This window comes from Gopherus flavomarginatus, chromosome 2 (assembly GCF_025201925.1).
Source record: "Gopherus flavomarginatus isolate rGopFla2 chromosome 2, rGopFla2.mat.asm, whole genome shotgun sequence".
NCBI lineage: Eukaryota > Metazoa > Chordata > Testudines > Testudinidae > Gopherus > Gopherus flavomarginatus.
The window spans coordinates 130,150,242-130,166,464 of NC_066618.1; the positions used below are offsets into that span (position 1 = coordinate 130,150,242).

Consider the following 16,223-nt stretch of genomic DNA (forward strand, 5'->3'; position numbering starts at 1 on the left):
CGTATAATTATTATATATCTATAAAATTAATTGAAGAAGTTTTGCCATTGACCTCAGTGGCAGCAGGATCAGGCCCCTGATGTTCAAAAAAGCTGCTGGATAGACATCTCTAATAATTGAAATCCTCTATTTGCAGAAAGATTATAACATAGTCATCAATGGAGCACCTTTCTCCACAACCATGATCTGGAGAAATCCATATTAGTAGTATAGCAAGCATGTAGTATACAGTGTTGACTGACCCGACAGCAGGATGTCACTGCGAGTATTGTGTTGCACTTAAATCCTTTTAGACCAGGGGATCTCAAACTGGGGGCCGGGACTACTCAGGGAGTCACAATGTTATTACATGGGGGGTCGTGAGCTGTCAGCCTCCACCCCAAACCCCACTTTGCCAATAGCATTTATAATGGTGTTAAATCTGTAAAGAAGTGTTTTTAATTTAAAAGGGGGAGTCGCACATAGAGGCTTGCTATGTGAAAGGGGTCACCAATACAAAAATTTGAGAACAACAGTTTTAGACATTTGGTAAGCTGCTCTGTGTACTATGGACTGAGAGGCAACCATTGCAGGGACTCCAAATAAGCTTTATAGGCAATTTCATTGACTTTATAGGCATTATCCCTGCACACACAAAGTCAGAGTTTTGACTAATTATATATGGAAAGACTTCTGGGAGAAATCTGCCCTCATATATTCATTTCTGTTGGGATATTTTTTCAGATTACTAAGATTTGTATAATGTTAATTCTCTCAGAAATTGAAATGTGCATATTTTTTTCTTTAACATAGTGCCTTCTGCTTATCAGTACAGCTACTGTGTGTGTATGTGTGTGTGTGTAGCTATAACTAGATAGATACTTTCTGAAAATATCACCACCCCTGATGTCTGAAACCCTCAGTTCTTCTTTGAGTGCTGGTCCTTATGTGTATTCCACCGTGGGCATGCATGTGCTTTGTGTGCCTGAGATTAGAAGATTCTTGCTATCAGTGTCTGTTGGTCTGCGCCCTTCTTCTTCATGTGTTTTGAAGGAAAGTACATGGGGCAGGGTAGATTGACCGTGTCTCCAATCCTTTTTACCATGACATGGTCTATGACAGACCCTTCAATGTCCATGGATTTGATCCTCTGACTTTAAACCTTAAATATTGTAAATAAGAGTTTTTTAGCTAGATTTAGTCTTAGTTGCTCTAGAATTCGTTATTAGAATTTGGGGACATCCCTTCCCATTGGAGGAACCCCCCATTCCCAGTACAGGACTCAGATTATGCCCAGGATTCTGGGCCTTAAGAACTGTATCTTCTGGCCCTTCTCCTTTCTGGTCAGCAGTGACCTCCAGCTGTGCCTTTACTTCCTTTGAAAAGCTCGCTCTCTAATAAGGTGCTCCATGTGCTGCTCCTTTCCTGGATGACCCTGGCAAGCAGGAATTCAGATGTAGGAAATATCTTACAAAGTGTGCAATGAGGCCCTATTCTGATCCTGGCCAGGCAGACCACTGTGACCATTGGGCAGAAGCATCGAGAAGTGCAGCTCCTAGCAGTGCAATGTCTGACTCAGGTGGGCAAAAGGAGAGCCAAGGACTCTACTCCTCAGGCTCAGCAGGAGACTAGAAAACGCTCTCAGAAACCTTGGGGTAAATTCCCACCTAACTCCACCTCCAAAAGGATGGCTTCTTCCTCGTCTCTGTCCAAAATGGGTGATCCCTCATGTTCTGGTTCCAGAGATGTAGGTGCTCCGAAGACTCATGGGTCCAACTAAGAGAAGTACCTAGTACTTAGTACCTAGTACTGGCCCTGACATCTGGAGCGAGACCAACTCCATCAGTAGCCAGCACTCAATACCAGGAACCAAGTGAACTATCATTATAGATCAATAGATAGACGTAGAGAGCCCAGACACTGTCAATACCACCATGGTTTCATAAAGAAGCACCAGTCTCTGAAAGCCTCCCTTCACCAGCTCTGATGGTATATGAAGAAAAGCGTCTGCATCTCCCAAGAGTGGGAGAGAGTTGTACCATTCCAGAGGATATTTTCATGAACTTGGATTCACAATCTCCCTTTCTATAATAACCTGTCCTCATGAGAGAGGTTCTGACAAAAATGGTCCACAGAGACTATGAAAGGGAGAAGTCCATCTCCCAATCCGTCTACTAGTTGTCATATGCCATCTTCAGTGGTACCAGTGACACCACCCATAGACATAGATCTGATAGTCCAACAGCTCTTCCATGTAGAGAGGGCAGCCCAGACAGAGGATCAAGAATCTTTTAGGCCCCATCTTACATGTCTGGATACCTTCCAAAGGACAACTAGTACCCAGTGCCTTAGGGACCTCCATATCCTGCCTTTGACACACTAACTGTTCTTATTGGGAACCATGGTGATTGAATCTACGATCCTGTCTGGAGTCTCATCACCCGTCTAAGCTGAAATACAATAAGGACAAATGCAAAGTACTCCATGTAGGAAGGAACAATCAATTGCACACAGACAAAAGAGGAAATAACTGTCTAGGAAGGAGTACTGCAGAAAGGGATCTGGAGGTCATAGTGGATCACAAACTAAATATGTCAACAGTGTAACACTGTTGCAAAAAAACCCCAAACATCATTCTGGAATCTATTAGCAGGCATGTTGTAAGCAAGACATGAGCAGTAATTCTTCTGTTTTATTCCACAATGATTATGCTTCAGCTGGAGTATTGTGTCCAGGTCTGGATGCCACAGTTCAGGAAGGATGTGGACAAATTGGAGGATGTCCAGAGAAGAGCAATGAAAATAGTTAAACATCTAGAAAACGCTGCCTATGAGGAAAAATTGAAGAAACTGGATTTGTTTAGTCTGGAGAAGAAAAGACTGAGAGGAGATATAACAGTTTACAAGTACATAAAAGGTTGTTACAAGGAGGAGAGTAAAAGATTGTTCTTGTTAACCTCTGAGGACAGGACATGAAGCAATGGGCTTAAATTGCAGCAAGGGAGGTTTAGGTTGGACATTAGGAAAAACTTCCTAACTGTCAGGATAGTAAAGGGCTGGAATAAATTGCCTAGGGAGGCTGTGGGATCTCCATCACTGGAGATTTTTAAGATTAGGTTAGACAAACTCCTGTCTGGGATAGTCTAGGTAACACTTAGTCCTGCCTTGAGTGCTTGTGACTGGACTAGAAGACCTTGGGAGGTCCCTTCCAATCCTACAATTCTATGATTCTACCCTATTAGACCAACCAGATCTCCATCAAGAAGCCATTGAAGAGGAAGAAGAGGAGGCTGATCCAGTGGTACTGCTGGTACTGTCATGAATATCATCCTCATCCCTGGATGAGGCAGTTGCTTCTGCCTCATCCTCTCCCTGGATGACCATAGACAGTTTCAAGAGCTGTCAAGGAGTGGCAGACTCCCAAATCCATATAGAAGCTCAGGACTCTCATCACAAGCTCTTGGATGTTTTACAACTCTCAAGACATATAAGAGTAGCACTCCTCATAAAAGAGGTCATTCTAGAACTGCTCAGAACTGTATGGCATACTCCAGCAACAGATGCGTACTTCTAAAAAGGTGGAAAAGAGGGACTTCATTCCACCCGCGGGTGCAGTTTTTGTTTATCCATCCTGCCATGAACTCATTGGTGGCCCAACTGACCAAAGAGAGGATTAGGCAACAGCACCCAAGATCTACTGCTGCAGATGAGGAGGCCAAATGTTTGGACCTTCTGGGAAGGAAGGTTTTGATGTCAGTCAGCCTCCAGTTCAGAATATTCAACTACCAAGTCATGCTATCAAAGTACAATTTCATGAATTACGTGAAGTTCTCGGAATTTAAGGATAAACAACCTCTGGAGGATAGGGCATAATTTCAGGCCCTTATCAGTGAAGGCAAGTTGATGGATAGATCATCTATACAGGCTGAAGTTAGTGCAGCAGATACAGCATCAAGATCAATGGCAATGGCTATAGTCAGTGGTCAATCTGTGGAATTGGTGCATTTGTCACCAGGTTACCCTATCAGCAGTACACCTCCCAGGCTGCACAATTCACTAGCAAATAGCTTCAACAGACATTTCTTGACCAACTGCGAATGGAAGCTGCATGATTTCATGGTGAACAATATATTCACTTACTGGGAAATCTCATGTTGAGACCTATTCATATCTCACGAAATGCAAAATTTCATTCTCCAGAGGGGCTCAGGGTCAGAACTCCTTGTGCTCATCTAGACTCATGGGCAAGTCATTTAAGATACAATTTTCCCCATTCCACTCTTACCTTGAGTTCCCTGAAAGATCCAACAGGATGGAGTCATAGGCACAGTTGCTGAGGGTGCTGCAACACCCCCAGGTTTTACTGTGAAAAGTTTGCTGATGCTGTCAGAACAAAGCTAGAATTATTTTGCGATTCTTGAGAATTTGGGAGCTGTGCTGCACCTGTGTGGTGTGAGCAGGAATTGTGCTTTTTCACATTGCTTTTGAACACACATGGTTTACAGTTTAATTATCTGACTTTCAGCACCCCCACTATAAAAAGTGTTCCAGCATCGCTGGATGGAGTGACAATCATTCTCTTCACTCCCCGATGGCCCTGGCAGTTGTGATTTCCCAGCCTTCTTCACATGTCAACCTGTCCACCTAGCAGCATCTAATCTTTCCTGGATCTTTTGACCCAGGACAAAGGCAAGATCAGACATCCCAGTCTGGACTCTCTCCATCTCATGGCATGGTGTTGGATTGGTGTCAGACATGTGACAGACATTTTCAGAAGCCATTCAATCCATCCTCAACAACAGTAGGAAAGAATCCAGCAGGAAATGCTACTTAGCCAAGTGGAAGAAATTCTCTGTTTGGGCCCAGCGTCGCCACATGTCCCCAGAGGAATCAGGCATTGGATTTTCTTTTGTGGGCCTTTCCCTTAGCTCATTGCTCACTGTGAGTTCACTTGGCGGTGATCAGCACCTGCCACCCTTCAGTTGATGAGCATTCCATTTTCACCCACCCTGTGACAGTACATTTTCTTAAAGATTTGGTTAGAATCTTTACTTCAATAACCGTTCTCACTGCAATCTGGGCTTTTGACTAGGTACTCTGGACCTTAACTAAGCCACTGTTTGAACTATTAGCTGGGTGCTCAATGTCTCACTTATTGATGAAGCTTGCCTTCTGAGCGGTCATCATTTCTGCTAGAAGAGTGGGGGAACTTGGAACCCTTGTAGCTGATCCACCCTATAAAGTATTCCACAAGGATGAAGTCTCATTGAGGCTACACCCAAAATTCACCGCTAAAGTAAACTCAGACTTTCACATAAATCAGACAATACAGCTACCTATATTTTTCCAAAGCCTCATGCCAGCACTGAAGATAAAAGACTCCATTCTCTGTTTGTGTGACAAATATTAGTGCAAAGAACAAAATCAATCAGCAAGTTACCTAGACTATTTCTTTCCCTAGTGGAGCAAATGAGAGGTCAATGGATCTCCTCAGAAAGTGTTTAAGAGCATTTCAGGCTGTATCCTTCTGTATTAGTTGTTGCATCTTCCTCTCCTGCATGGAACAAGAGCCCACTTAACTAGAGTGCAAGCAGCTTTAGTAGCCTTGCCCTAAGAAATAAAGCAGCAACATAGAGTTCCATTTGTACCTTCATGACACATTATGCCATAGTGCAAGCCTCCGTAACTAACACATTCTTTGGTGTGTCAGTCCTCCAATCATCTTTGCTGCCCTGATCCTCACACCCTTCTCATTGCCAGCATGTCAGTCACCCACAGTGAAATAGAATAAACATAGGGACAAGCACTCAAAGAAGAAAGAGAAATTACTTACCTTAAAGTAATTGAATTTCTTCAAGATGTGTGGTCCCTATCTGTATTCCACTACCTGCCCTCCTTCCCCTCTGCTTCACATTCTTTCCTTAATTCATGGTAGAGAAGGAACTGGAAAGGTGGTTGTTCCACGCTGCCTTTTATACCTTTTGTTCAGAGCATGAGAATGAGAGGGGAGGAGATGCAGACCAACAGACACTGCAAACAAGAATCTTCCAGTGTGAGGTGCATGGAGTGTATGTGTACCAACAGTGGAATACAGATAGGAACCACACATCTTAAAAAACTCAGCTTGCTGTAAGGTAAGTAGCTTTTCTTTCCAAGAAAATTTTCCTTCAGTTGTGGGCATGATACTATGAAACTATTATTTTGTTTTGTAATGACAAATCTGAATGTTTTTGTAACACGAATATGAGAAATCATGCAACTTCTGAAACTGTGATTTTTAAATCAAATATAATTCAGTACTTTTGTCTAGGGCACCTTCAGGAACATTTTAAATTTCCTCTATATGTTAACCTAAGTTGAATTATAAAGAACATTTGCTTGTAGTTTCAGCTAGTTTAATGTTGAGTGGTAACTTTTCTTTATGCCAAAATGAATTTGACAGGTTTCTTTTTTTCCTACTCTTCTGCACAGGTATCATTTTTCTTGTTCATTATATTTGTGGCATATACCATGCTGCCCTTCAACATGAGAGATGCTATAATTGCCAGCGTCTTGACCGCTTCATCCCACACCATTGTGCTGAGCATCTGTCTATCAACTACAACCATCATAAAGGAACACTTGGTTTGGCAGGTAGGTGATTAATAGAAGTAATCATTGATTACGCACTGAATTGCCAGGTAAACATGGCAGCAGATACCGTGAGCTGTGCTTGGGAACATGAATTTATTTCTCTTTGCATTTTTGTATTGCTTGTCAACCTGATTCACAGCTTCCCACTTTCTGATATTAAGGTTAAATGTCAGTAATGTTAATGGATAGCTGAACATGCACTCCACCAGTAGAAGCAACAGCTGCTTAGTAATTATCAATGCAGAAACTGAGGTTAGCATAACCTTTCTAAATGGCATATCCATTATCCTGATTGCTGAATTACAATACCATTTTTTCAAGTAAAGACTATTTCTAATTGGTAACTCAGCTCTGTTATTTTTGTATGAGACGTGTACAGTTAAATTCACAGATGTTTTAAAAAATTCAAATTATCAGAATTTTTTATGTTATTTGTAATAATATATGAATCTCAGCTTTGATTTTAAAACAAATTTTGAGGAGAAAATTTACATTTCATTTGGAAGACAACTTTCATGTTATCTGTGTTAGTATAACCCTACAGAAATAGATGGGCTTGTTTAGGAACAAATTATCATTTTTCTTTTGCACTGAAACTGCATTGCTTAAAAAACAATTTGCTTAGTTTTTTGTAAATGTATACATGAAACAGGCAAGAAAATTAACAAATGACAGTAAGAATAACAACCAATCAATTCATTAGAAAGTGGTGAAGAATGAAACCATTTCCACTCACGTTTTGGAACTTTAATTAGAAAAATGTAGAGAATCCAAGTATAGTTTGTGTATAATGTGTTCAAATCATAGGTGAATGTCAATAAAGTCAACTTAAATATCTCCTACTTTAGGAAAGTAGATTTTAGGTTTACCTCCAGCTCTGAATGCAGAGTTGTGTTATCAAAAATATTAAATGGGGCATGAGGAGAAGATTATCTGAGGTTTATTTCTTTGTAGGAGTTTCACTTGAATGAGGAACATGGCCTCACTTTCTTCCTGCCCATTGATGGTGATTTTTGGTCTTTGGGTTGGGGGAACACAAAGAAGGTGCAATTGTTCTGGGCCTTCTGCAAGACCAGAATATTATATGAAACATTCAACCACATTTTTAAAAAAATCATTATTGATAATTGTAGTAGCCACCACTTATGTGTGTGTGATGTATCTGCATAATATCTGTGTATCTGGTGCATAATTGGTTGGAAAACCATTCCCAGAGAATAGTTATCAGTGGGTCAGAATCATACTGGAAGGGCATAATGAGTGTGGTCCCTGAGGGATCAGTTCTGAGTCCGGTTCTGTTCAATATTGTCATCAGTGATTTAGATATGATTATAATTCAAAATGATCTAGACAAACTGGAGAATGGTCTGAAGTAAATAGGATGGAATTCAGTAAGGACAAATACAAAGTATTCCACTTAGGAAGGAACAATCAGTTGCAGACATACAAAAAGGGGAAATGACTGCCTAGAAAAAAGTACTGCGGAAAGAGATCTGGGGATTATAGTGGACAACAAGCTAAATATGGGTCAACAATGTAACACTGTTGCAAAAAAAGCGAACATCATTCTGGGATGTATTAGCAGGAGTGTTTTACACAAGAAGTAATTCTTCTGCTCTACTCTGTGTTGATTAGGTCTTAACTGGAGTATTGTGTCCAGTTCTGGGTGCCACATTTCAGGAAAGATGTAGACAAATTGGAGAAAGTTCAGAGAAGAGCAACACAAATGATTAAAGGTCTAGAAAACATGACCTCTGAGTGAAGATTGAAAAAACTGGGTTTGTTTAGTCTGGAAAAGAGGTGACTGAGAGGGGACATAATAGTTTTCAAGTACATAAAAGGTTGTTACAAGGAGGAGGGAGAAAAATTATTCTCCTTAACCACTGAGGGTTGGGCAAGAAGCAATTGGCTTAAATTACAGCAAAGAAGGTTTAGGTTGTGTCCCTGCCTGCAGGTATATGGGATCTTGGGGAGCAATTACCACACAGCTGGGGTTCCAATTAATTTCTTTATTAAAGGAAAAAAAAGGAAGTGGTGGGAATTTAATAATGAAATACGATGGGATGGGGTGTATAGGGTGTTTACAATAGACAACGATGGGGGGGTTCTTATTGAACAGTGTAGGGAGTTCTAATAGTGGGCTACAGCAAGTGGGGTTCAGCACAATGGGATACAGTACAGTCAATAAGCAACTCTAGATACAGTGTGGAAATGCAAAGCGTACCCAAAAGAAATGCAAAATAAAATGGTAGCTTCTATATGAGTCAATAGCTAGATACACAATGTAACACAGTGGCATCAATGTAAATACAAAGTATATCAGAAAAGTGGAGGCAACCAATGGGGTGTTATAATTACAAGTAAAATGTGAGTTACAGTACAACAATACAATATCAATATAAAGGCTGGGTCAAGAAACAGGAGGGTGGGGGGAGTGAGTGATTAGTGGTAATCAGACGAGCGGCTGGAAGCATCGAGAGACTCTGATGCCCTGCAGGGTAAGGACAACGGAGCAGTGTGATGGTGATCTTCGGTAGGGGAGGGGCAGCGGAGAAGTGTAAAGAAGGGCTAGAGAGAGGTTTAAGCAACAAGCGGACACCAAAAACAAAGGTAAAAAAATCAGCAAAGGGTTTGGGAAGTTTCACAGGGGGAGAAGCAGCAAGGAGTTTGGGAAGTTCGGAGGGTGATGCAGACACGGGGGAAGCAGCAAGGAGTTGGGAAGTTCGGAGAGAGTGCAGATGCGGGGGAAAAAGCAGCAAAGGGTTAGGGAAGTTATACAGGGGGAGAAGCAGCAAGGGGTTTGGGAAGTTTGGAGGGTGATGCATACGCAGGGGGGGAAGCAGCAAGGAGTTGGGAAGTTCGGAGAGAGTGCAGATGCAGGGGAAAAAGCAGCAAAGGGTTAGGGAAGTTATACAGGGGGAGAAGCAGCAAGGGATTTGGGAAGTTCGGAGGGTGATGCAGACGCAGGGGGGGAAGCAGCAAGGAGTTGGGAAGTTCGGAGGGAGTGCAGATGCGGGGGAAAATCAGCAAAGGGTTATAACAGGGAGACACGGAGGAGCACACAGAGGGGGAGATTGGAGCGGGGGAAAAACAGACACGGGAAAATTCAGGAAGAGATCGGGACAGCAGGAAGGCGAATTTAAGCAGCAAAAAACCTTATCTATCTTAACCAACGACTAGGCAAAACAACAAATATCACAATTCTAAGCAAAGCTATAACAAGCAACTATACGGAGCAACAAAACAGTAAATTATAACAAGGCAGTTGAAACTTACAAGCTCTACAATCTTAACAAACTATGACTTATTAAACTAAAAAAAACAAGACCTATGGTGCACCTTATGCTATGGGGAGGTTACAGAGGGCAGAGTGGTATGTGTCCAGGACCCAGCTCCCAAGGAAGCCAAGGGATGGTGGCTACAGCGGTGCATACAGCTGAAAGCAGAGAGCCCCAAGGCAAAGCCCACAGGAGCAGAGCTTAGCAGCGGCACAAACTTATTTTTAGCGGCAAAGAGCCCTGGAGTTTAAGAGAGGTTTTAAGACACAGACCAAGGTTTAGCTTGAGTCTGTGTGCTGGGGAAACAGAGCCAGCAGCTAAAATAATAAAATAAAAGTATAGAAAGTTTTACAGAGGGATTCTTACCAGTCCCCAAGGCAGCAGCAAAGGCAGAAGCAGCAGCAACATCAGAAGAGGCAAGGAGGGCTCGGTACAGTCTCAATAATAATCAGGAGATCTCTCAGGTAGCAATTCGTTCTTCATGGGGAGGGCATTCAAAAAACGGGGCTACGCTCAAAAATAAAATGAGAGCAGAGAAAGGACCCCCCAGAACCCCTGGCTGATCAGACCAGGCAGCAATGCAGGAACCTTTCTGAGGTGTGTTTCAAAAATGTCTGGTTTTAAAGGCAAACTTGGGCAGTTTCCCGCCAGTAATCCTGATAGGCTCCCTCTGTCACAGGGGAGGGGGCACAGGGAAAAAACTGAAGGTAAGCCCAGAGACATGCCTGGACATAGTCCTGTGCAATAGGTGACTCAAGAGCACATGAGGCCTATGACTCATGCCCAGGATCTTAAAAACACATTAGGTCTTGCAGCTCTGGACATTGCCTACCCTACACCAAGCCCAGGCTCAACGAGGTGATAACAGGACTAACCCTTTGAACAGGGCAGTGGTCCCACTTAGCACGCAGCACAAGTGGCCATCCCTTTGAGAAGGGCAATGGCTCTTGTTAAACAACTTAAGGGGCCCTCCCTTTGAGAAGGGCAGTGGCCCTGGTAAACAACTTAACAGCCAGGGAAGGGCGGCCACAGAAGAACAGAAAACAAAATGGAGTCTGGGGACAGCTGTAAGAAACAAAATGGAATAGGGGATAGCTGTAACAGACAGGTTGAACATTAGGAAAATCTTCCTAACTGTCAGGGTGGTTAAGCACTGGAATAAATTGCCTGTGGAGGTTGTGGAATCTCCATCATTGGAGATTTTAAGAGCAGGTTAGACAAACTCCTGTCTGGGATGGTCTAGATAATAACAGATGACCTCTCAAGATCCCTTCTCGTCCCATGATTCTATGAATAAAAGGAAAATGGATTCTGCATACAGTATCCATGTGTGGTTGTTATGGCAGTTAACAAGATTATTTGTTGTTGTTTTTTACCAGCATGCTTTTCTAGCTCTTCAAAATTTCGCACAACCAAATGGCTTCATCCCTAATGTGGCCATTTTGCAAATGGCTGGTGCCTACTTCTAGCTGTCAAAGTACCAGTTATGTTGTCCTCCACTATTTGCCTTTTCATGGCTCAAGAGATGGCACAACCTCACACTCCATTCTGGTAACTCTTATTGCAGCCATTTCCTCCTAAAGGTTATATTTTGAGAGTATATTATTTGTTAGGGAGAGAAGTGTTTCTACAATCTATACAAGGAAATTTACTTGTTCCACAGAAACAATAATAACTTCCATCATCTGTATCTTCCTGTTTGGTGTGGAGACAATGGAAGAAAGACTTTGTGCAGCCAGCGAATTTGTATAGAAATTTGTATAGAATTTTCAGGACAGTATTCCAATTTTTTTTTTTGCAGTATGCCGAACTGTGTACCTTTGCAGTAGTGCAGTGTAATCTCCAAATACTTTAGATTTCTGTTGTTTGTAACTGAGTGCTTCCAGGTGAGTGTTTGTCTTGTTTTTCTTGTAAGCAAAGATCAATCCATATCCATAGGTGAAGAAAAGCTGGATTTGTCTCTCCAGTTACATGGGAGAAAGAAATAAAGTGTATGCCAATGATGTACCTCAAACTGTATTTCATATCTTAATTTTTCTCTCTGACTCTCAGCAGTGCACTTCAGTACATGAATACATTGAAGCACAATGAAGTAAAGAAAATTTACCATTGTATATTTTTGGAAGTGAAGTGGCAAAGTTTGCAGTCGATACTAAACTGCTCAAAATAGTTAAGACCAAAGCAGACCGTGAAGAACTTCAGAAAGATCTCACAAAACTAAGTGATTGGGCAACAAAATGGCAAATGAAATTTAATGTGGATAAATGTAAAGTAATGCATATTGGAAAAAAATAACCCCAACTATACATACAATATGATGGGGGCTAATTTAGCTACAACAAGTCAGGAAAAAGATCTTGGCGTCATCGTGGATAGTTCTCTGAAGATGTCCACACAGTGTGCAGAGGCGGTCAAAAAAGCAAATAGGATATTAGGAATCATTAAAAAGGGGATAGAGAATAAGGCTGAGAATATATTATTGCCATTATATAAATCGATGGTATGCCCACATGTCGAATACTGCATACAGATGTGGTCTCCTCATCTCAAAAAAGATATATTGGCACTAGAAAAGGTTAAGAAAAGGGCAACTAAAATGATTAGGGGTTTGGAGAGGGTCCCATATGAGGAAAGATGAAAGACGCTAGGACTCTTCTGCTTGGAAAAGAGGAGGCTAAGGGGGGATATGAAAGAGGTATCTAAAATCATGAGTGATGCAGAGAAAGTGGATAAGAAAAAGTTATTTACGTATTCCCATAATACAAGAACTAGGGGTCACCAAATGAAATTAATAGGCAGCAGGTTTAAAACAAATAAAAGGAAGTTCTTCTTCACGCAGCGCACAGTCAACTTGTGGAACTCCTTACCTGAGGAGATTGTGAAGGCTAGGACTATAACAGTATTTAAAAGAGAACTGGATAAATTCATGGTGGTTAAGTCCATAAATGGCTGTTAGCCAGGATGGATAAGGAATAGTGTCCCTAACCTCTGTTTGTCAGAGGATGGAGATGGATGGCAGGAGAGAGATCACTTGATCATTACCTGTTAGGTTCACTCCCTCTGGGGCACCTGGCATTGGCCACTGTCAGTAGACAGGATAGTGGGCTAGATGGACTTTTGGTCTGACCCGGTATGGCCTTTCTTATGTTCTTATATTGCCCTCTTACATCTCTATACATGACAATAGGTATATTTTCTGATTTGCTGCTGTTAATGTGTAATATTCAGTCCATATAACATGCCATTCAGGGTGTGGAGGATACATTGGAAATCATTGTTTAATACTTATTAACACTTATTTACTTATCTTTAGGTGTTTTGGTGTATTACACAAGTCTATAAATGACCTAGAATAGCTCTTCTCAATTATGTAACAGGACCATGCGATAAAAAACTTTCCTTTAACAAAGAGTGGTTGTCAGTGAGGATTAGATAGGGGTTTGGAATAAAGTTGTTCCATAAAGATTAGTAATTAAAATCTAGAGAAAAGCAAGCTGCCAACAGACTGAACCTCTAGACCTTGAATTCTTTTGAGGCTGAATTGGACAAATTATAGTTATGGAGCTAAATTTGGCTCTGATTTAAAATAAATAAACAAATATTTTGGCTCCAGTTTGGCCAATATAGATTGGCTCCATAAAAAAGAAAGTAGCTTATGCTGCCAGCCATTAATTGTATTTATTTTGTCTGACAACAAAGCAACAGATTTTTTTGTAGAATACCCCAGCTTCAAAGACATAATAATATGCTCTAATTTATGTAATTGCACATTGTATCCATTTGTACTGTTCACTTATTTTACAAAATAATTAGAAATGGGATAGTAGCAAGATAGTCAATATTCCTGCAGTCAGACCTCAAATACTAGAGTGTACACAAATGCCTGGACTCCCGTTTTGAATTAAATCAGTTCTCAGTGAAGAATTTAGTTACAGAAATGATGTATATGTCAGATAATGGGTGTTGTCTGATGTGTCACTTCCAAGGGTCTCTCTTTCAGGAGCATTATGTCACCTAATGACATTTAAAATTGTGTTATACACCATTTTGCAAGTTACTCTGATCCCCGGCCCACCAGATGAAAGGAATGCAAGTTCAGAAATACATAATCATTTTTGGACTAGGTTGTACATTAGTGTCTTTACTGTAGCTTTGATTAGTCTTCAAAACAAACTTTACCCAACATGGGTTGAGAATAAAATGTGTATCCAAAAGATTTAAAATACTCCAGGTTTAACCTTAACAGCAATGATCACTAACAACATATCTGTAATAAAACGCTTTTTTCACTCCTTCGGTCCTGTCTCCATCTTTTTTTAGTTAGTTAAACAGGGGAAAAAAACACAGTAGAGAAAGAAAATGGCATCAGGTATATTTTAATTGGCTACTACTAGATGTCTTTTCTCATTCCTATTGGGGAAAAAAGAGTGAGCTTTTTCTTTGTTTCTGCACCTATGGGAACACCCCATCCCCCTGAAATAAATGTTAATAACATCTTTATTGAAAAAACATAATCACAGTGTGGGTGAAAATGTAATAGATTCATAGATTAAAACACCAGAAGGAACCATTCTGATTATGTAGTCTGATCTCTTGCATAACAGAGGCCATAGCACTTCTGGTAATTAATTTCTGTTTGAACTAGAGCATATCTTTTAGAAAAACATCTAGTCTTGATTTTAATAATGTGCAGTGAGAGAATCACCACAACCCTTGGTAAATTATTCCAATGGTTAAGTAACCTCACTGTTAAAAATCTTGGTCTTATTTCTGGTCTGATTTTTGTCTAGCTTTAGTATCAGCCATTGGATCTTGTTATACGTTTGTCAGCTAGATTGAAGAGACCAGTATCAAATATTTGTTTCCTATTTAGGTACTTCTAGACTGTCATTAAGTCACTTCTTAACTTTCTCTTTGATAAGCTTAATAAATTGAGCTTCCTAAGTCCTTCATTATAATTATCCTTTAATCATTTTTGGGGTTCTTCTATGAACCCTCTCCAATTTTCAACATCCTTCTTGAACTGTAGATACTAGAACTGGACATGGTATTCCAGTAGCAGTCATACCAGTGCCAAACACAGAGATAAAATAAGCTCTCTATTCATACTATATATTCTCCTGATTGTACATCCAAGAATTGCATTAGCCCTTTTGGCCAGCGTGTCACACTGGGAGCTCATGTTTAGCTGATTACTCACCATGATTCCCAAGTTTTTTGCAGCATTACTGCTTCCCAGGATAGAGTCCCCCAACCTGTGAGTATGGCCTGTAAGGTTTTTTCCTAGATATTTATATATACCTATATTAAAATGCATGTTGTTTGCTTCCACCTATCTTACCACACAATCCAGATTGTTCTGTATGGGTGACCTGTCCTCTTCATTCTGTGAATTTAGCACTCCCCTAATTTTTGTGTTATCTGCAAACTTTCACTCATCATTTTATGTTTTCTTCAAGGTCATTAATAAAAATATTAAATAGTGTTGAACCAAGAACAGATCCCTGCAGGACCCCACTAGATACACTGCATATCAAAGATGAGTCCCTATTCACAATTACGTTGTGAAATTCATCAGTTAGCCAATTTTTAATCCATTTAATTTGTTCCATGTTTGTTTGTATCATTCTAGTTTTTTAATCAGAATGGAGTGCAGTAGGAATTAAAATGCCCCATAGAAGTCTAAGTATATTACCTCAATACTATTACCTTTATCAACCAAACTTGTAATCTCATAAAAAAAATCAAGTTAGTTTGATGGGATCTATTCTGCATTAATCCATGCTGCTTGGGATTAATATTACCCCCGTTTAAGTCTTTATTAATCAAGTCTAGTATCAGCTGTTCCATTATTTTGCCTCGGATTGATATCAGATTGTCATTTCTATAATTACCCAGGTTCATCTCTTTTTTAAATATTGGCACAACATTGACTTTTTCCAGTCCTCTGCAACTTCCCAGTGTTCGAAGAGTTACTGGAAAATCAACATTAATGGTCCAGTGAATTCCTCAGACTGATTTTTTAAAAAAAAACTTTTAGATGCACATTATCCAGACCTGCTGATTTACAGATGTCAAACTTTAGAAGGTATTGTTTAATATCCTCTTGAATAACTGTGGGAATGGAAAGTATTTCTTCATTCACAGAAAGGATAAGAGGGAGAAAAAAGAGGAAAGGGGAGAGTTATGGTCCTCCTCTCAGATTTCTACTGGCCCACTACCTTGCTAGGTAGTGAAGGACACGACATGGACCTGCAGAAAATACCAGATCTTTTGAAGCAAGGACTCCTTCATTCAGACCAAGAACACCTAATGTTAACAGCCTAGGCATTGA

At 40.5% G+C, this 16,223-nt stretch overlaps 1 protein-coding gene across 2 annotated transcripts in view; it reads left to right on the top strand.

The window, feature by feature from the left end:
* ADCY2 (adenylate cyclase 2) overlaps window positions 1-16,223 on the top strand; it is a 444,758-nt gene that overhangs the window by 117,430 nt on the left and 311,105 nt on the right. For both annotated transcript variants that reach the window (XM_050938140.1, XM_050938141.1), the window contains one exon: window positions 6,450-6,611. In XM_050938140.1, the coding sequence (XP_050794097.1) occupies window positions 6,450-6,611 (162 nt within the window). The remainder of the gene's footprint in view (window positions 1-6,449; window positions 6,612-16,223) is intronic.